General features: G+C 40.5%; 2 protein-coding genes across 2 annotated transcripts; one reads left to right on the forward strand and one right to left on the reverse strand.

The window, feature by feature from the left end:
* The first annotated feature begins 8 nt into the window (after positions 1-8).
* On the forward strand, positions 9-10,151 carry smarcal1 (SWI/SNF related, matrix associated, actin dependent regulator of chromatin, subfamily a-like 1). The gene is made up of 17 exons (XM_058622676.1): positions 9-281; positions 895-1,249; positions 1,581-1,631; positions 1,743-2,003; positions 2,108-2,158; positions 2,266-2,449; positions 3,173-3,323; positions 4,618-4,779; positions 4,927-4,992; positions 5,577-5,717; positions 6,718-6,936; positions 7,318-7,388; positions 7,588-7,690; positions 8,004-8,186; positions 9,164-9,264; positions 9,468-9,564; positions 9,668-10,151. The coding sequence occupies exons 1-17, from the start codon at positions 9-11 to the stop codon at positions 9,848-9,850; spliced, it is 2,652 nt and encodes an 883-aa protein (XP_058478659.1). The 3' UTR covers positions 9,851-10,151.
* Positions 10,152-10,200: 49 nt separating this feature from the next.
* nme9 (NME/NM23 family member 9) lies at positions 10,201-21,326 on the reverse strand. The gene is made up of 17 exons (XM_058622677.1): positions 21,142-21,326; positions 21,002-21,059; positions 19,852-19,955; positions 19,682-19,753; positions 17,959-18,075; positions 17,431-17,509; positions 16,152-16,234; positions 15,948-16,040; positions 15,297-15,451; positions 14,804-15,000; positions 13,799-13,943; positions 13,603-13,710; positions 13,296-13,447; positions 13,056-13,200; positions 11,677-11,927; positions 11,485-11,580; positions 10,201-10,644 (listed from the first exon to the last, which is right to left on the reverse strand). The coding sequence occupies exons 1-17, from the start codon at positions 21,172-21,174 to the stop codon at positions 10,580-10,582; spliced, it is 1,953 nt and encodes a 650-aa protein (XP_058478660.1). The 5' UTR covers positions 21,175-21,326; the 3' UTR covers positions 10,201-10,579.
* Positions 21,327-22,232: the final 906 nt, after the last annotated feature.

Genomic DNA, 22,232 nt, shown 5'->3' on the forward strand with positions numbered 1-22,232 from the left:
ACGGCAGCATGTCTCATCAGCTGACTGCAGAGCAGCAGCGAAAGATTGAGGAGAACCGGCGGAGGGCTTTGGAGAGACGAGCCCAGAGACTTGCAGAGGCTGGAAGCACCAGTACTTCAGCAGGCTTCAACAGCACTTCAGCTCCGAGGCACGTTCCACCGCCTCAAAAACAACCACATGGATCTAGCTGCCAGAATCAAGGCCCAACACATCAAAAGTCATCTAGTAAAGACAACCACGTCAACCAGAGCAGTCTGTGTAACTCTGCTTCTTCAAGACAGGTGAGGTTTAGTGTTCAGTCTAGGGCTGAACGATTTATGGACAATATTTGGTGCAATTTTTCATCAAAACAGTAAACTACTGTATTTTCTATTGAAAGGATGAGAAGTCTGTCTCCAACATGTATGTGTTGCATTTTATAGTTTACACAGTAGACACAACAGAACCGAATTATATTGCATCGTTTTCATTTGCAACCATTAATTTAAAAATGATTAGTTGTTCAGCCCTTGTACCGTCATCTAATCTAACCCTCTATAAACTGAGCAGATATGTGTGCAGTTCCTTTATAAAACTAGCTGAATTGTAGCCCTTTTAAATATTACATAAAGCTTCAATAAGCACTGGGGCTGTAGTAATGGCTGTGAGCCTCTGCTGTCATGTCATGTGACCACTGCTGTCGTGTGAGGTTAGTAGGTGGTAAATGCATGAGCACAAATATGATACAGTCAACTTATGTTTTGATTAAATAAGACTCTATTGGACTGATATCAATATCTGTAGATTCTCAAGGTTGGCTATTGAAATTGAACCCAAACAAGTGGCATTGAGGCTTTCATGTGTGAAACACAGGTTATCGTTCACCCTAACACCTTTTACTGTCTTCCCTGGTAGATCCAAGTTATTGACCCACTTCCTCAGACAAAGACTCAGCAAGTGAGCAGCCCCGTCTTGTTCAGTGTAGGAAAGGCGTTTGGCAAATCAGCTCAGCCCAAACCTAACCTCGGCTCCAGCAGCTCTGCCGGTGCATCTGGCTCATTCTACAAGCAAGCAACAAGCAAACCGGTCCAAAGCTCAGCGGTGCAGCTTCCCTCAAACCCCTCACCTCTGAACGCTCCAGCTGCGAAAAAGCCTGCCATCTCAGTGAGAGGGAAATGTGTACCTCACGCAGAGGACCGCTTCAGAATAGAAGTGGGCTACCATGCAGAGCTTATTGCCGTTTTCAAATCCATCCCTTCCAAGAGTTATGGTAAGTTACTGTTATTTGACTCTTGATGGTCAGTGCCTTCTATAGCCACACTTTGCTCCCATGGGGTAAACCACCTCAGATACTACTTTTTGAATTGAGAGGAACACTTAAACACATAGAATATAAGTATATGTATACACATAAGTATAAAATGCTGAACGTATCACTGTATAAACAACATAACACGTATTCTATCTACTGGCCAAAGCTGCAGCATTGTAGCATCTTGGTGAACATGTGAAGTACCCTTGTTTTTTGTTTGTTTTTTTATCTTTAGCAGTATTAAGAACAATCTCTTGAATTAAAGTGTTATGTTTCTGCGCTATTTTAGACCCTGCCACAAAGAAGTGGGACTTCAGTCTGGAGGACTATCGACAGCTAAGTGTGTAGATTAGGAAAATATTCATAGGAACATGTACTTATTTCTGCCTCAGTATTAGTATTTGTCTTGTCTTGAATTGCTGCTGCATCTCATCTTGACCCTGTGTTGCAGTGGAGCAAGCTGCCTCTATTGCTTCCGTTTCTTTGAAGCCTCTAGAAGGAATGGAAGCTTTGGACTTCACTGCAGCCACCTGCCGTCCTCGTGACGGTGCAGCGCTGGGGGCACTGCTGAAGCTGTGCAATGGCTGGCAGAAACCTGAAGCCGTTCTGCAGGGCCAGTGCATCCTGGTGACTCCGACAAAGTTCGAGGTTGACGTTGGTTATCATATTGATGTCGTTGCAGCGTTCAAGCAAATGCCAACAAAGAACTATGGTCAGAGTTACTTCATTTAATCAATGTTGTTTTTCTGTTCAACCTGTCATTGTGTTTTTTATGCTTTGCAAGTTCTAAATGTTGGATTTTGTTGTTGTTGGTAGACATGAAAACAAGAAAATGGAGCTTTTCACTTGAGGATTACAAGAGACTGAGTGAGTGCCTTTTTTTTTTTTTTTTTTTTTTTGTTAGCAGGTTTATCTCTATGTGTGTCTCTGTTACATTTTCCATCTTGTCTGACCATGCTATGTTCCATACCCAGTGGATCTCCTCAGTGGGATAACAGCAGTGGAGGTGGAGCCTCTGCCCAGGGCACTAATCCAGGCCTTCTCTGCCAGTTTTGAAGGGACTGACGCCAGATCTTTAGCCATCCCTGAGGCAGACCTCTCCAGCATCGACCCCTCGCTCACACACAGCCTTATGCCCTTCCAGAGGGAGGGAGTCAAGTAGGTGTCTTTGAACAGCCACTAGTGCTCTATCTGCATGGTATAGCCAATAACTCCATAACAAACCATTCATGTCACTGGGACTTAAACAGTCACGCTGTTAACATAAGCTGGACTTGTATCTCTGATAGCCTGTTGTTTATTTTTCCAGGCAAGTTAATGCTCAAAGATTAAAAAAAAAAGCCCAACCAGTGCGACAGAACCCAACCTCAAACTTAATCATTACAAAATAAGCTATTTCTCTTCCTTCTGTTATTAGCTGTTCTGCCTGCGGTGCTGCACACCACATAGCTGCGGTGCAAGGGGAGAAAAAAAAAAAAAAGCACAGAAGACAGATTCCTTAGACTCTTAAACTGGGAAAACATGCATTAAACAGGCAAAGCTGAGCAGAAGTTAAGAATCATGCACATTAAAGTGCAGAGACACATCTGACGTCTCCGCTTCAGCAGCTGATATGACAGGAACACGCTCGCGCTGCCACAGGTGCCATCAGCAAAGCAGCCTCTCCGCTGAACTGATACCGGTGATTGATGTGTCTGGATAAAAACTGCCTCTATAAGAACCAGTTATTTACTTTGTGTGATCCACTGCGGCTGGACTAAGTGTCTGCTGCCATCATTTCCCTTCTTGATGAGTTTGACTCTGTGGTGCATGTGTCAATAACTGCAACAGCTTTAATAATCATCAATATTTGTGTGCCCCTTTTTGTCCGTGTCCCTGTAGTTTTGCAGTGTTTAAACAAGGCCGTCTCCTGCTGGCCGACGACATGGGCCTGGGAAAGACCGTGCAGGCCATTTGCATCGCAGCTTACTACAGGAACGAGTGGCCCTTGATGGTGGTGGCTCCCTCCTCTGTACGATTCACCTGGGCTGAGGTAATGACATTCATCCAAACTGTTGTGCCTAGGAGAAGTCATTACTTTCTAAGTGTTAGGGACTTATCACTTTGATTAATGGTGTCATTATCAGTCTACATTAAATCAGCAAGGCACTGTCTGAATAATATCCTTCTCATCTCCTCTGGAAAAAAAAAGGCAATGCTCCACACATTATCATGCCACTTTCTCTTTAAAGCTCTCTGCATTTGAGGAATGCTAATACTGTTCCCTATGGACTGCTTGCACTCTGCGAGGTGCTCCGTCTTCCGTAAGAAGGAGGGTAGTATTGAATTTCAGGCTTCCATTTATCTGTCTCGTGGGAGCAGATGTGTAACTTGAATTGTGGACCATTGATTGATGATGGAGATGCTAATGCAGCTTATTTATTTTGCTGCTCTTCTAATTCCCTTCAATTGATACCTGCTTTTCCGAACAAGATATTTCCCATTTAGTTTCTCAATTCATCTATGCATTGTTCTGTCTGTAGTGTGTTACTGCACATGCCTGAGTCTGACGAAGAAAACAGCAGATCAATCGATCATTAACTGTTTATTTGATATTTTTTTTTCAGTTGAGTAATAGATTGTTTTCCCTGTTTTTGGACCATGGTTTATGCTTTGCATTACTTTTAACACTTTTGGTACACACACACTTTATCGCCACATATCCACTGTGTCGCCCACACACTCCTTGAAATGTTTGTGCTTCTCTTTTTCGCTGTTTTTCCTCTACAGTATCACCAATACTAAATTCAGAGTTCATCTTTGGCGTCTTTTTTTCTATGTGTGTGTGTGTGTGTGTGTGTTATGTGCTGTAGCATCTATTTTCTGCTTCACTTGCAGTAGCATAACAGGCTGCTCTAAGAGTGCTGCATTCTCAGAAGAGCTGTATTTGGCCGTCTGTCTCTTGACAGGATGAGACAGTCTGTTCTCTAAATAGATATCTTGGATCAGAAAAGAGTCCCCCAATCAGAAGCTGGAACCACAGAACAGAGTTTATTCACTGGATGTTGTCCTATTAAAGGACACTTGCTCTGTCTGGCCTGGCTCTTATCTGCTCGGGTTAGTCTTGAGCCCTTGGGCAGTTCTGCTGCAAAGCACAGCCGATATAACTCAGGTCGTCAGAAACATTTTTGGCTTTCGGAAACATTTTTTTCCAAACCATGTGATTGACTGTTTATTCAAGAAGCGCTGTGTTAGTAGCACTTGGTATGTGACATTTAAACCAATAGTTGGTCTCTGAGCTCTTTCTCGCTCTGCATCTCTGACGCCAGTGTTATGAATTTCTGTAGGCCTTCAGACGTTGGCTCCCTTCCCTGAGTCCTGACAGCATTAATGTGGTGGTGAAGGCCAAAGACAACCTGCGCTCTGGTTTGGTCAACATCATCAGCTACGACCTGCTGAGCAGGATGGACAAGCAGCTGCCTGGAAAGCCCTTCAACATTCTCATCATGGTCAGCTGTGCGGTGGTTCTGTTTATTTACATGTGCCTCCCGAATCCTCATTCATTTCCATCTGTTGACTCAAGCCTATTAGACGCAGGTTTGACCTCTAAAAACCAACTGTTCTGTAAAACAAACTCTTTTTGTCATTCTTTGCAGGATGAGTCTCATTTTCTGAAGAACATAAAGACAGCTCGCTGTAAGGCAGCTATGGTCATACTCAAGGTGCTTTTTTTTTTTTTTCTTCTCTTTCAGCGAAACTTGTGTTTTACGACCAAAGCCAAATAACTAATATGTTTACTTGTTACGAAAAACCTGACTCATCTGAAAAATATCCAAAGAAGCAGGTAATCGAATCACCCAAGTGAATCAGTTCACAGAAGTATATTCACATTTTCCCTCTGAAAATGTCACAGAAGCAGATTTTATTTCAGGTATTGAGATTCTGTGTAAAGGTCGGCTTCACAGTCGGCTTTACAATTGACCAATTGATTACACTTTCATGCAAACCAGATGTTGGATTTATACCAGTAGATAATTAAATTTGTCTTTTAATATTTGTTGAAGTGTGTCGTTCCTGAGTCTGTAAGTAACAGGCTTGCTGAGCTGAATTGTGGTGGGCCAGCAGGTTTAGCTCAGAGTTGGCAGTGTTTTAGATTTGAATTCATTACAAAGAAAAGCAGAAGCCAAAAACATTGCAGCATTTTAACTTGTGGTTTGTTTCTATTTCTCTTGGTTGTGTTTACTTTCTTGCTCCGACACCTAAACTCCCTTAGGAGCGGTGTGATCAGTGATTTTTATGTCCTCAGGCAGCAAAGAGGGTGATTCTTCTGTCTGGGACTCCTGCCATGTCCAGGCCCTCGGAGCTCTACACCCAGATTCTGGCCGTCAGACCTTCACTCTTCCCTCGCTTCCATGAGTTTGGGGTGCGCTACTGTAATGCCAAACAGGTACTTTGAGGAGTCCTTCCAGGACACCTTTAACACCACAGACAATTTCAGATGAGGGATGAATCAATATTAATCTACATACCTTGCATTATTGCATAGTCTGCAGCTTTTCAAAGGGGATATCAAGTGTGTGCACGACTGTAGGTTGAGGACATTTGACAGCTTTGCTGACGAGCAGGGGGCAATATGGTTGCAGAGGTAAAGTTGTGCACTTTAGCAGTCTCACTGAATGTCACTGAAATGGCTTTTATATCTTTAAACACTAGGGAATGTATTTATTTCTGCTATTTTAATGAGATCAATACAGAGCAGATTTTAAAGGTAAATTACATTTTTACTTTGTCAAATCTATCAAGATTTTGCACCGAAATTACACATTTGAGTCAACAGTCTGGGTTTTCAATCCCATCTATAGGTCCAGGATTTACTTTGATGAAAACAGACATGTAAGTAGAGCTGAAACAATTAATCGATTATTAATTGATTAATAAATTAATCGACGACAATTTTGATAATTGATTGATTGGTTTGAAGCTTTTTTCATGATTAAAACAAGATTCCCGATTGTTTAAGCTTCTTAAATGTGAGTATTTTCTTAATTTCTCTGCTCTGGATAACAAAGAAATCATTCAAAGTTAATGATTTTGGTTTGTGGACAAAACAAGACATTTGAGATCTTCATCATTTCCAGGTTTGACGAACACCGATCAACATTTTTTAAGGTTTTCTGATATTTTATGGACCAAACGATTAATCACGAAAATAATCGACAGATTAATCGATTATGAAAATAATCATTAGTTCCAGCTCTAAGATGATTTGATGTATTTCCAGCTTTTTCTAAATCGAACATTTCCAGCCCTCCATGTTGTGTGCTGTGCTCCGTGTTTCCTTTAGCCTCCTAAGGAGAATAATGTGTCTGTCCACCTCTTACTCCCAGTGTTATCCATTATTTTGTTATTTACTTCCTCCACGTCTTTCTCCTTCCACTCCTCTCTAGACAAATTGGGGCTGGGACTATTCCGGCTCGTCTAATCTTGGGGAGTTGAAGCTGTTGCTGCAAGAGTGTCTGATGTTGCGGCGTCTGAAGTCCGAGGTCCTGTCCCAGCTTCCCGCTAAACAGCGCAAAGTTGTCACGGTGACCATAGACGGGATTAACGCTCGCTTGAAAGCAGCTCTGTCGGCTGCTGCCAACGAGTTGGCCAAGGGGCATCGCAATGTAGGTTACACATGTGAAAATGGAAGTGTTTTGCATTTAGTCATGTCATGTTAGAATGTGAATCCTTCAGCAGCATGCACAGCCTGATATTTCCTCAAAATGAAAATAGAATCGTATTCTGAATTTCAAATTACAAAGCAGCACTGTTAATAAAAGTTTGAGGAACCTTGCTGTGGCCTCACACAAGCACAAAGGACTTATCAACCAAAAAGTTGGTTTATAAGCCCTTTTTTAAAAGTGATTATGCAGTCGGGTGGGAACGAGATGCTGAGCTTGACTGGCACAATCACACTGCTTCTCAGACTAATGGCAGTCTTATCATATCAAACAGTATGCTCTTGTCAGTTCTTATCTCCGGTTGTTCCTTATCTCTTTTTTCAGAAAACGGAGGAGAAGGACGCCCTCCTCGTTTTCTATAACCACACAGCTGAAGCCAAGTTACAAGCTATTATGTAAGTGCATGAGCCGTAATGGCGAGGAACAGTGACGTTGAATTGTCTCAGGATCGGTGGGACTGTGAGTTGAAAATGGAAAATGAATCCGAATCTTGTGATTGCACTGGAATGGAGACGATGACGACGACATTGATGATGTTTTTAAAGTGGTTCTTTAACATAATAGAGAGCCGTGTTTTGTTTTTGTCACCGGCAGGGAGTACATCACAGACATGCTGGAGTGTGGGAGGGAGAAGTTTCTCGTGTTCGCACATCATAAGTTAGTCCTGAATCACATCACCTCTGAACTTGGGAAAAAGGTCAGTCGGACATACAGATGTCACTCTTTACAAACTACTGCACTACTTTTATATATATATTTATATACATATACACTTATTTATTTTTTCTTGAATCATAGTTTACAGTAACTACCTCACAATTCAATGCTGTGTTATTGTTTTTTCCAGTTGCCAAGCAACACAATTTCGTTGCCAGTTTCACTGCTGTGTTTTCTGTGCAATGACAATAAAAGGATGTCTAAGTCTAAGTTGTACAAAATATTCAGCTTGGAAGGTGTTTTGAGGGTTAATTGTTGGTAAATCAAAATGTCCTTTCACTTGTTCTCCACAGGGCGTCTTCTTCATTCGTATCGATGGGGCCACCCCATCAGCTGAGCGGCAGCAGCTGTGCGAGACATTCCAGTTCACGGCCAAAGCCTGTGTGGCTGTACTGTCCATCACTGCAGCTAACATGGGTCTGACCCTGCACTCTGCAGACCTGGTGATCTTTGCTGAGCTGTTCTGGAACCCCGGAGTAAGCCACGACACATCATCACAGCATCTGTTAACATTTGTTCAAATTAATTTATCAGGAACACAATATATTCCTATTCGGTTCCAGCCCAGTTCATCTCCTCCATCCAGGTCTTTATATAGTGTTTACATAAAGACTGAGATATGCCAATGTAAAATAGAGTGGCTGGTGAGGAAAGTAACAGCATTAGCATTTAGCAGCTAAAGACTTATTTCTCTCTGAGTTCATTGCAGTCAAAAATTCAGCTTAAATTATAAGTGAATTGTGATTTATTATTATTCATGTGACGACTGCTATTCTCTGTTTCCCAGTTGTGTAATATTCTGCCAACATATTCGTGATTATAGCTTTATATCCCAGTATGATGTATCATTGTATCTCTCCATTTGTTCTCATATTTTTCTGCCATCGAATGGCTTTTTAAAAAACAACAACATCAAGGCTGTGCATCTGCAGCTTCCGCCCTGAGTGACACTGTTTGTTGACGGTAATGTGTAGGAAACTGTATTCCTGTGAGCGGTGAGCGGTCAGGGGCAAATGAGGAGAAAAGTACTGTTCGCACTCCATAATTAGTATAGAATAGAATTTCATTCTGTTTGGCAGCCAGTTTTCCCCTTTTTTTCCAATTTGAGAGTTGACAGCACCCCCCCAAAATAACATTTTCACATGGGAAAATAAGTCTACCTGTGTCTGTCAGGAGCTTGTCCACACCTCCACACTCTCCAGTGGAGCTGGTAGTGATGGGAAGATATGACATGGATCACAATACAGGCAAGGTGACCATTCTAAAATTGGGGAGTACAAGGGGACGAATCCAGAGGGAATCTCTTAATGGTGTGTCAGATTCAACTGACAGCACTTGAATTATAAGTCTGAAAAAATAATGATTCATTTCTTAATGTCTTATATTGACACTGATAAACCTCAGATGATTTTGCTATCATTGTTTAATAAATGATTTTCTTTTCCCCCTTCAGATTCTCATTCAGGCAGAGGACCGGGTGCACCGTATTGGACAGACCAGCAATGTGAACATTCACTACCTGGTTGCTAAGGGAACTGCTGACGATCACCTGTGGTATGTGTCAATGACAACATGTTCAGTCACCATGGGTATTCAGTCTGTTTCCTTCCATAACAGTCATCCATCCTCCCTCTGCTGCTGGTTAGTAAGCCAGACATGTCAATGTGGAATGTCTAGTCCATGTGTGTATGTGTAAGAAATGGGGAATTTAAATGTGTTTGCTCTGTTCCAAACGTTTAATTTATGCATTGATGCAGGCCAATGATCCAACAAAAAATGAATGTCTTGGAGCAAGTGGGTCTTTCTGAGTCGAACCTCTCAGACAAGGCAGTCAGTGCCAGCTTTCACTCGAAGGTACTGTACATTACCACATGTACACACTGATACTTGAGCGTTCAGAGCTTATTATACATGTCAAATGATTGCATCTCTAAACTGATAATATGGATTTGTTCAGGACCCGAAACAGAGGAGCATCATAGAGATGTTTCAGAGATCTTTCACTGCAGATGACGACATAGACGAAAGCGACCTACTGGAGGCTGCTGAGGTCTGGGACGACACTCCGACTGAGAACAATTCCGGACAACATCACAACATGACTGGACAAACTCGCGTGGTTGATTATTTCAGCAGATAACTGAATTATTACTTTCACTTATCATGACAGATGTAAACTTACTTTGTTCTGCCTCTGTTCTATAATGTAAAATAACAGTCTAATAAACCTATATATAAGAGAAAATAAGTAAATGTAACTCAAGACTGCTTTGATAATCTTTGGAAAACCTGGCAGCCCACTAGGATTACTGGGCGTACATTTGAAAGGTTGTTTTTTTTCTTCTTCTTTTTCTTTTCACACTACTTTTTATGGAAGTGTCAAGAAAGTATAAGTTAAGCAGTCCATTATTTGAATTATGCAATAAAATAGTTTATTTCTCTGGGGTCTCTAGTCTCCTCACACTGTCCAAAAACATGCAGATTTGGGGATTAGGCAAATTGGACAGCCTAAATTGACCTGCCCAGGGTGTTCCCGCCTTTCGCCCTATGTCAGCTTGGATTGGCACCTGCTATCTTCTAGCCAGATGAAGTGGTAGAAGATGAACAAATGAATAAAATACTTAACACATGCAACTCTTAATTGGTAAACAAAGCTATTAATGCATCATTCATCATTATTATGCTCACGGATAAAAGCCATTAATACTCCAGCCTTATCACTTCTGCTTAAATTATCACAGCATAGCAGTAGTTGACCATGTGACCTGATAAACTTGATTTGTTTAGTTAATAAAAAGACATATTGTATCACTCTTACAATGTTGGAGAAAGATCACATAAAAAAAAAGATAAGTTGAGTTGTGCTGATTCAGGTTGAGTGCTCGTCATTCTCTCCTGTCTGTGGACTGCTAGTGTTTGAACTGTGTGGGTCACCTGCAATATAAAGGAGGAAAATTCTATCAACTTTTCTGTATAATAACAATAACCCTGAATCTAATCAATCAAGGAACTTCCAGAGGCAAGTGCAAAAAATGCTGTTTAGTGTTCTGTACTGGCCATTTATAGGAAATCTGTTAAGCAAACAAAACTGAGTGGGCTATAATCCTTTCTAATACAACCCTTGTGAAGTCATTTGGAGCCAGAAATAACTATTTCCCCAAATGATGAGGAGCTATAATACATTTTTGGCAAGTGAAAACTCCATTTTACTGATTGTATTCACTCTCAACAGTGAGTTATAATCTGTCAAATATAACAAGTCATTTTGGCCGTAGTGTCTGTAAACAATGATTTAGTAAATCATCATAAAGTAAATGCCAAAATTGCACTTGATGCTTGTACTGGCACTTTATTAGACTATAAACTGTCAAATTCAACGTCTTTCATCATGAAAGACGACATTTTGAGGTAGGTAGAGGATTAAAAATAAAAAAGTTATGTAAAATATTTTACCTCATATTTTAATGGTTTTGTGTAATTCAGTTGGTTGATTACTTGTAATCAAAGCATTCTGAGGCAGCAGCAATGTTTTTATTCAAAGCTGTTGTCAATTTGTTTGCAAGTAAATTATAAAAAATAATAATGATGATTATTATTATTATTATTATTATTATTATTATTAATAATAAGGATAAAAGACTGAGTTTTTCATGTTGTGTTGTTTAATCCATGCTCTTCTGACGAACATCTGACTATGTGAATCAGACTTGATGTTGAATCATGTCCTTTAATTTGGTCACCTGATACATCAGTGACACTGTTATCCTTGCATACCGTTCTGGTGATGGTCATCAGGCATGTCTTCATTCTGATCTACAGATCTTGAGACGACTGTGTTTTCACTGGCAGTGTTGCCTGACTGCTCTTTTGCTGAAAAGAAATTGATCTTTGTTTTATTTCCTATCTCTCTCTGGCTGTATCTGTAACAGGGAAATGTGTTATTTATATCATACGTCGTGTGATTACCTAAAACGGTTCCATCATGGTTGGGCTTCTCATCTGTGTCGATTTCACCGAAGATAAAAAGTATCTTCTCATCTGCATGCTGCTCATCTGAGGCACCGTGGACTGAGTTGTGGAGGATGTCAGAGGCAAAGCGAGCCCTCAGAGACTTTGGGGATGACACCTTAGCTTGGGTGGGGTCAGTCGGTCCCATCATGGCCCTCCACTCTTCCACGGCATTTTCTTTAGTCAAGACAAGCATCATGCAGGGCCCCCTAAAACAACCAAAGATGTTCATTTAACATACAAAATTGTAACATTTTACATTACAGTGACGGTTTTAACATTTGTGGTAATAACGAAGTGACGCCATATTTTGGTAATACCATCTTATTTTTATGGTATAGTAGTATATAAAAGGAAAACGTATGTGTGATACACTTTAAGGGAGGATTGATTTCAACTTTATCATGTGAAGGTATTATAATGATAATATTCTATATAAATTTCCATTACCAAGCTATTTGCAAGGAAAAAAAATGGTATTACTGTAATAATATCTCCATTTTTTTTAAATCACCAAGTTGGAAATTGCAGTAGAAATAAGGTGGTATTACCACAAATTCACCGCTATCCAAAAATTGTTAGTGCACTGTATGTTATATACATATATATATAGCTGATGGCTGGTATGTGTTAACCAGTATGACATGACTGATGCATTTGGGCCAATGCATGTCAAACTCAGTATGAAAGAGTGATCTACCAGCCTTCTCATTTTAATAATATGTGAATGATTGAACTGCGTTGTCTGAGACAAAGTGATAAAGATTGAGTGTTTTCTTTCCGCAGTGACCAGTGACTGCAACTAACTGCACCCTGAAATGTCCTTCGTCAGCAGTTGGCTCAGGACCATTGTCTAATGTCAGTCCCCATCTCTCTCTCTCTCTCTCTCTCTCTCTCTCTCTCTCTCTCTCACTCTCACTCTCACTCTGTCACTCTCCTCTCATTTCCTGGGATCTCTGACTTTCTAATGAAGGCAGAAATGCCAACAAATAATTGAAAATTTATATAAAAGTACAGTTAAGTTTAAACCCAAGCTTAGGCTGAGAAAGAGTGTCAGCTGCACCATTATCTCCACCCACTGTGTCTGGGCAGTTGTGTAACTAGCAGGTAAAGGATCTAATCGGAGCGTGAAATAACTCTAAAAATCTACATGTGCTGTGGAACAAAGGATGAAATTGACTGAGATGGACTTCCTGGCCACTTTCCTGCCGCTGCCTTGAATATGAGGTGCAATGATGACTGTTAAAAGTTCTGATTAAAATCGTAGTGGGTCACTTGTGGTCACTTTGTCTGACTCCTGGGACTGGGGGATGAATTTAACGACATGTGAAACTAACCGGCACATTAATTCCACCAGCTGCTCGAAGAAAGGCTTCCCCCTGTGCTCTTTGTAAAACTCCTCAGCCATTTCCTTCGACAGCACCGTCTCCTTCAGCTGTGTTACAGAGAAACCGCTAGAGTGGATTTCCTCTAATATCTTTTCTGATAGAGGAAATAAATAAAAAAGGAAATTAGATCTTATCATTATCTTTATAAACAAGGGTCATTTTGAACATCTCCATTTTGTTCCAAATGACCTTTGTGATCCTCCATTGCATCTGGTTTGATGACTGCCAGTGTTCGCTGGTGAGGGAAGAAGAAGTCGATCTCTCGCTCTGCCTCTTCGTGGCTTGCACTGCCATGGAGCTGGTTGATGGGCTCATTCTCCAAAGCAAACTGGGCCCTCAGACTGAGTAATGAAAGTTGCAGGAACCAGAAATACAAATATGAATAATGCTTTTTTTCTTCATGTGCGAATGTCAGTATAAAAATACAAGCATTTCCCTTTTTTTTTTTAAAGCACAAATGTTCATTAATCTGACAGGCCAGCTACAAACCACTCACCAGTCAGGATTCTCCTCTTTGGCTTTATTAACATCAGAAGGGCCAAGCATGCTCCTCCAGGATTGTACAGCCCCTGTCCTGGCTAGAGCCAGAGCAAGCACTGGTCCACTGTAGATACACACAAACACAAAAAGAATAAACTTCCCCAGTAGCATAATATTAGTCGAACGATTCTTTAATATCAAATGGAAGTTACCTGGTCATACTCTTCATCAGTGCAGGGAAGTAGTCCTCATCAATATGCTGGGCGTAAAACTGTCTGACCTGCTCCTCTGTTAACATCACCTCTCTTTGAAGAGCCACTGAGAATCCTGAATTGTGAATGTGGGCCAGGACGTCTTCTGCAGAACCACAGACATGTGAGTGGCTCCCAAAAGTTTTAAATAAAAACCCAACTTTTTAAAGATGACAAACCATTGTGACCCATCTCACACTTGAAATCGAAATCTGATTTTGTTTGACTGCCATTTCTGTTACCACTAATATTATTTAGAACAGGTAAACCAGACATTTCAGAGATATACACTATATGGACACTATGGGGACGCCTCACATTACACCAACAGGGACTGTAATGACATATCCAAGACTGAGTTGGTCCCTGTTATGCAGCCACAGCTTCCACACTTCTTGGAAGACGTTCCTCAATATTTTTAAATCTCAATCTCTGTTCCAGTTCATCCCAAAGGTGCTCGATGGGGTTGAGGTCAGGGCTCTTTGTGGGCCAGTCAAGTTCTTCTGCACCAAACTTGTCTTTATAGTTCTTGCTTTGTGCACTGGGGCACAGTCATGTTGGAGTAGAAACGGGCCATCGAAGCATAGCATTGTCCGAGATGTCTTGGTGTGCAGAGGCGTTTAGACCTAACCGTTCATTGGAGATAAAAGGCCTAGTCAAAAGCCTGATTAAAACACCTGTATTCAATACTTAACAGGTGTGGCCAAATATTTTTGTCCACATAGTGTATATATAACAAATGCATCACAGCATTTTAATTGTAATTTAAAGCATGTAGAGCAAAAGGCTAGAAAACTAAATTCAGCTAATTCATTTGGCAACCCAAAACAACCCAGTCCCTGAGATTGATTCACAGTATTCATATAGGATATAGATGGTTGCTAAATTCTATCAAGAAAGTGATTTTCTGTAGTGTGTGTCCGTGTTCACACACGTGTTCACTTGTCCATTTGGCGCGGGCCCCACCTCTGTTTTCTCTGGCAACGTCAGGCCGGATTAGAGCCAGTGTCCTCTCCACACGCTCTTCCTCCCCATCCTGCTTCTTTACCAAGGCCGTGCTAAAGTTGGGGAAGAAGAAGGCGAGCTCCCTGCTGGCCTGGTCGCTGTCCTCACTGCCGTGCACTGCATTGAACAGTGGCTGTGTGCCGTACTGTGCCCGTAAGCTGCAGGAAGCCAGAGGGGAGTAAGGAGAGGAGAGCAGATGGCTGCTCTGCTGGTGCTCAACCAGAGAGAAACATAATGTTTGGGTGTGTCTGACGGAGCGAGCCAGAATGTGCTGTTCGTTCTCCTTTCCAGATTTTTAGATTGAGATTGTTGCACACTGTTGCACGAATACATAGCTCTATAAACAAATGTCTGTTTATGTAAAGACACGAGAATAACATTTTAATCATACCTATACTCTCTTTTTGAATTGTGATTTTTTTTTCTATTTTATGAACAATTTCAAGTTACAAACCTGTCTGGCTTTTCTCTTATGGCTTCCTCGATGTCTGCTGGGCCGATGAACTCACGCCACGCTGGAACAACGTTGGCAGAGGCCTCCGCCTGAGACAGTACCAGAATATGGGAGGGACCACTGGACATAAACTCCACCAAGTCTTCAAAGCAAGCCTATACACATAATCACATACAGAGACAGGAAGACACAGATATATAGCATGTGATTTGCACTGAAGTCCTTTTACATCAGTCAGTGTTTGATTGAATTCTGGCTCTTACTCTTACTGTGAGGTTATGTGGATAATTCAGTCAATAAAGTGAATATAGGAGGCAGGGAAACGAGGAAAAATGATTATATAAAAGACAGATAGGAAAATAAAAGGCTCCATTTTGAAGCCTGTGCAGATATTCAGATGGATGTGTGATGTAATGCAACCTAATTGAAATGATTGTTGCTCTGTTTTGTCTCTTCTCTCACATTAGGATGTTCACAGAGGATTCTAACTGCACAAACACAAAGAGTTCATCACACCCACTGTCTGGATGTGTCAGATGTACAGTCTTTACAAGTCTACATTGAACATACTGCGTGAGTACAACATAAATATGATACCTCCTCTTTGTTAGCGTTTCATATGCTCATATGCTTCAGTTCACGACATCATACCTCTGCTGCTTTGTGCTGGTAAAAATCTCGAGCCTCGGCCTCAGTCAGTGTGCGCTCCTCGTGGGCCAGAATCTCAAACCCTGCATCTTGAATCTAGCGAGGGGGGGAATAACGTCAGCATGATGAAATAATATCAGCAGGAAGTTACCACACCTCAACGAGCAAAACCTCACAGACTGTGAGCAGTTTCTTGTCTCCGTGTACCTTCATAATAATCTCATTTGCTTTGCCATGAGCAACGACATCTGGTTTGATGATGGCGACTGTGTAGGATCTACTGACAGGAACTATGGGAGAGGAGAGCAGAGCAAGTGATGAATAACAAATAAAAAGGCTTATTATTTACAATGAGCAAACACTAGGCAACAGTGGAGAGAAAAAAACTCTCTTTAACAGGGAGAAATTTCTTCGCAGAACCAGACTCAAAGATCTGCAGCATCTGCCTCGGCCGGTTGGGATGAGAGGGAAAATAGGGGATGAAGGAGAGGTGGGGGACAGAAAGGATGGGTAGAAAAAAAAGAGAGAAAGAGTAACAAGAAGAGATGAGAGCCAGAGACAACAAATCAACATATCAACAATAAAACTTGAGGAAAGCGATAGAACAAGAGGAAGAGTGAACAAGAAACTGACAGCAAAAGAACAAAACGATAAAATACAAACAAAAACAAAACAATGAAATTCAGATGGCAAGCTAGGACAGACTATGCCTCCATAATAAAACCAAAACGGGGGTGGGGCAAAAAGAGGTGGGAGACAAGAGAGGAGGAGAGACCAGGAGCAGGAGTGTGCAAGAGAGAGGGGGAGAACAATTAGTGGAGGATGAAATCAAATAACAATAGAAAAATAAATTAGAATACTCCATGACTTGCCAAGCAAGAGATATATCTTTGTTGTTTTTTTTTAATTGCTTGAGGTTCTGGACAGCCCTCGCATGTAAACGAATGCTGTTCCATTACATTTGGATCTCCCCTGTTTTGTAGCCGTGATCTATGCATGTGTTAGAGCAGCCGGTCAGCTGACCTCAGAGATCTGCCTGGAGTGTGTGGCTTCAAGAGCTCTGTCAGGTACACAGGTGCCAGGCCATTGAGACATTTAAAAGCAGGTAATAGGAAAATAGACAGGGAGCCCGTGTAAAGAGGCCAGTGTTTTGTCCCTGTCAGAGGGCGAGCAGCAGCATTTTGGAGAACATGTAAGTGTCTGAAAAGAAAGGTTGAATTGCTCTCTCTCTCAGTCTTTTGAGGGAATATAGGCCTTCACCTTTGCAAGGGGACAAAATTGAAAGAATCTTGTTTTCACTACTGAGCTTATTTCTCTTATTCTTATTCTAAGTTTAAAGGTGTTGTCCATAATCACACAAAGTTTCCTTACAGCTGCGTGACAGAATGAATCATCTAACAGGTCAGAAGAACTAAAATAAAAATAAAAATGAAAATAATTTCAGTTTTCATTTTGTTGAGGGTTAAGAAGTTGAACTCCATCGTACCTGTTATGCTTTCTTCATTTTCTGACTGCTGAGGCGCCTCCTCCTCTTCTTCATCATTCACCAGACCGTCGTCTTTAACCTCATACACACACACACACAAAAAGAAAAAAGATAATAGACATGGCTGTAGTCTGTAAACACTCGTAAGCATCAACTCTTTCATGAATGATCTATGACTGGTTACTTATGTTAATACTTCTACTATCAGCTAAATGTTTTTCATAAAAAGAAATTGTGGAAAATGTTAAGCCCCCCCCCCCAAAGACTGATTACTTGACTAGTTGAGCATCAGCATCAATACATTCTGTAAATAATTAAGTTAACTTTGAGTGATTTATATTTAGTTGCTTCCGGCTCTGGGTCTTTATATTATTCTGATGGTTTGCTGCATTATTTAGGTAGAAGAGAGACACTATTCATTTCATTAACACCTGATATGTTTATACAGGACAAGTCAAAAAAAACCTACTTTTATATGATTTGCTTTAAAATAAGAATATGTGTGTGAGTGTGTGTTTTAGTGCTCACCACTTTACGTTCACCACCGTGCTCCAGAACCAACTTCTCTTTGCTCAGTTCCTCTAAAATCATTCTCTGGAGCAGAGGAGCGTTGGCTCCTCGCAGCACCGCCACCAGCTCCCCGCCCTGTCCAGTCGGCATAAATAATACTCTTTATAGGTACAGAGTTAGTTTACTGTGTCATTTTGTCGTATGAAACAGGTATTACAAATAAATGACTTGCTGGTTCGTACCAGTGCAGGGCCTGAAGGTGAACTTTGAGTGCATCTCTTCTATTTTGAATTTTAATCAACAAACTGCACTAATGTATGTTAATGAGTGAAACAAAACATGTAGTTTATGCTTTATATAAATAAACAGGATAAATTAAAGTTTATATATACTATATATATATTAATTCTCTAGTACAGCTGCTCACAGTATAATTTATTCTCACTTGTTCTTTGTATGTTTTATAGGGGTGGGTCAGATTATTGATTTGGCGATAGATATCCTTCCTGGTGCAATGAGATAATCAGTACACCAGGGGAAATGTCAGTCAGTCAGTCATCATCTACCGCTTTATCCTCTGTCAGAGGGTCGCGGGGGGTGCTGTGCCAATCTCAGCTACATTGGGCGATAGGCGGGGTACACCCTGGACAGTTCGCCAGTCCATCGCAGGGCCACACACAGATAGAGACAAACAACCATTCACTTTCACACTCACTCCTATGGTCAATTTAGAGTGTTCAATTTACCTAATCCCCACATTGCATGTTTTTGGACTGTGGGAGGAAGCCGGAGAACCCGGAGAGAACCCACGCACACACGGGGAGAACATGCAAACTCCATGCAGAAAGGCCCTTGTTCCAACCGGGGCTCGAACCTGGGTCTTCTCGCTGCAAGGCGAGAGTGCTAACCACTACACCACCGTGTGGCCCCCAGGGGAAATGTCAATATTTTAATTAACAAATGAAGGTGCTCTAAAGCAGGGTTTCTCAATCCTGGTCCTGGGGACCCACTGCCCTGCATGTTTTAGAGGTTTCCTTCGTCGTTATCAGGTTTCTGCGGTGCTTGCTGATGAGCTGACCATTTAAATCAGGTGTGCTGGAGCAGGGCAACACACCTGATTCAGATGAACAGCTCGTTATCAGGCTTCTGCAGAGCTTGATGACGAGCTGACCAATCAGGTGTGTTGGAGCAGGGCAACATCTAAAACGTGCAGGACAGTGTTCCCTGAGGACCGGGGTTGGGAAACACTGATCTAAAGTAAACAGTCACTGCCAGTTTCAGTTGCCGGCCGTCGCTACTTCATGTCTCCTTGCTGATAATGGTGGAGAAATGATGTTAAGAGATGCACCATCAACATTCAATACATAGACTTTATGCACTTTATTCTCTTTGTTGTGAATAAATAGAGAAATCCTGCACTTTTCACAGACATTTTGTTTTCTTCAGTTAAGACAAATATTGTGATAGTATCACTATATCATTATCTTGAGATATATTGATTATGACAGAATCGCTGTATCGTGATATTATTGGTATCGTGGACCATGTATCTCGTATCGTATCGTGAAGTACCCTATGATTCCCACCCCTAATGTTTTATAGTCATACTTCCCCCCCTAAAAACATATACATGTGAGAGTAAGAGCCAGAAAATATTTTACTATTTTACCTGGACAAATGTATATGCTTAATCTTAAACATACAGTTACACACACACACACACACACACACACATACTTACCGCATAGATCAGGAAAGTGGGCTCACATTTCCCTCGATACCTTTCCAAAGCATCAATGCTGTCTGCCTCGGCCTGCATCACACACAAACACACACACAGATGCTGCCTCACAATTTAAATTCATTTCAAATTGAACTTGTTCACTTTCACATACACTGTCTTTTCCTTACTGTAGCAAAATGTAACAGGTCATCACCCAGCTCGTTTTTTATTTTGCGCAGCAGGCTGACGACAGCGCGGCAGGGACCACACCACTGCTGGTAAACATCGACAACTGTAAAAAGACAAACAATTGTTTGTGTGTGAGAGACAGGGAACAAGGACAGACTGGTCCAAGCATTTCATCTGCAGTTACTGCAGTGAACACAGTGGGGCAGCAGCAGCATACAATAAATTATTGTCAGAGCTCACACTCAGACCTACGAGCAATCCAACAGCCTATAATCATGATGTCTTAAAACTGGTTTTTAAAAGAAAATTGGATCTGCAGCTTAGAAAGCCTTTATTAACCAAAAAAGGTTTCCAATTCCACTCACTGCAAAGGAAGTGCACTTTAAAATTCTTCATTTGATCGATGATAACAACTGTACCTTCTGGCAGGAACACATGTGAACAAAAGAACATTTAGATTTACATTTGCAGATGTTTTGGAAAGATCTACCTGACCGGTTAATTCCCTTAGTTTGACAGATTCCCCACACTGACAAAAGAAAATATCAGTTTTGGTATAATTTCAAGAAATACACTCATAATATTTTTTGCGTAAGAACAGATTCCTAAAAACTGAGCCAAACTTCATCCTTCTCAAGGAACTATATCATTATATTTTGGCACTTGAAATTAATAAAGAAGAATACTGCTGCAAGACTTTACAATTTAATAGATAATAACTGAGAACCTTCTAAATGGTTGATCTTTATGTGTTTTTTTGTTTTTTTTTAATAATCGCAATCGGAATCTGTTTTATTACTAAGTAGGTATTGACTTACAGTGATTTTCTGTGGTGTCGTGGTGGGGAACAAACATGGTATCCAGTATATAAGTATAATGAAGACAAACATTTTCTTTATTGATTTAATTTATTGGTCTAAACATTACCTGATGTATAACTTATGTATATGTATTTTGAATGTTAGACTAAACATTTGTTATATTGTGATTGGAGAACGTTGTGTAACGATAAATTGAATTGGTTCTGAACTCTAACTAAATGCGAAAAAAAGCTAATTCACAGACAGTATTTGGCTGATGTTTTGATGTGATGCTCATGATTCACTTTCATAGTTTAAACAAAAAAACACAACTTTTGACTGATCTTACCAGTTAAACCTTTGGTTGCAAGCATTTCCTCCCACTGTTCCTGGTTTGTGACAGACGCCTGCAAAAGAAAACCAATGTAAATGTTTACATTACTAAAGGTGTGTGTGTGTGTGTGTGTGTGTGTGTGTGTGCTGTTCTACCTGCAAACTCGCTTCTTTCTTCTTTCCTGCCATTTGTTTAACCTGTCAACTTTAAAGTGTTCGTTATTTTTTTTTATCTCAAAGCGCTGAAATGCTAATTGACTGAGTCGAAAATATGCCACGTTCTCAAACTCCTCAGATGCTGCTCACGGTTGTTTGACCCGCCTGGTTGCTAAGCAACGGCACTTTCCGCTTCCTGTAGCTACGTTTGTTGCGTACAAAAAGTGACATTTTGTGTTATTGTGAATGAATGCCAAGTGTGTTAATGTGTTTTCTGTTCGCTACTAAAATGAATTAGCTTAATGGCACATGTGCTAAATGAGTGGGAGCTACAACAATCTTTTCCTCTCTGCTCTGCTTTTTACTGCCCCCTATCGGTCGTCATCAGTACTGCGACTATTGTACATAAAACTTTGAGTTACCTGGATGTTGCACCTGTTTCTTACATTCATTCTTTCATTCATTTTATCACGGTTAGTTATACCATCTTGAGGAGTCCCCTGTTATTTATTTATTTTATTTATTAAAATATTTCACATTAAAAAAATTAAAAAAATAAAAATATAGTATATGTACAGGAGTGGAATGATTACTGAAATATTCTACTCAAGTAAAAGTACCACTAATTTTATCAAATTAACTTAGGTACAATTAAAAGTACTGGTCTAAAATGTACTCAAAGTAAAAAAAAATAAAAAGTAGCTTGTATAAAATGTACTTTGAACAAGGTTGGGGTTCTTTCTTGTGTCATACAAATCATTGCTTTCCCCTCTGTATATGTACAGCAATACATCACTGCCTAATATGGGGTGCAAATGCACTTTTAATCATTGAATTGTAGTTGTATTATATTTTACCAATATTATTTTGCTGTTGTGAACTTTCCAAGCTGTAAATGTAAGGCACTTCTAAACAGTATGTTATTCAAAGATTATGCTGTCAAATAACTCTCTGTCAGAAAACTCTGTGGGCTGATATCCGTAAAGTGCTTTAAATTCTAAAATGTCACAGTGCAGTCAGGAATTAAAAGTAAGTGTAGTATAAGGACAAGGACGAGTACGCTTTGTGGTAAAGTATCTCCAGTTTATTCT

This window comes from Solea solea, chromosome 2 (genome assembly GCF_958295425.1).
Source record: "Solea solea chromosome 2, fSolSol10.1, whole genome shotgun sequence".
Taxonomy (NCBI): Eukaryota; Metazoa; Chordata; class Actinopteri; order Pleuronectiformes; family Soleidae; genus Solea; species Solea solea.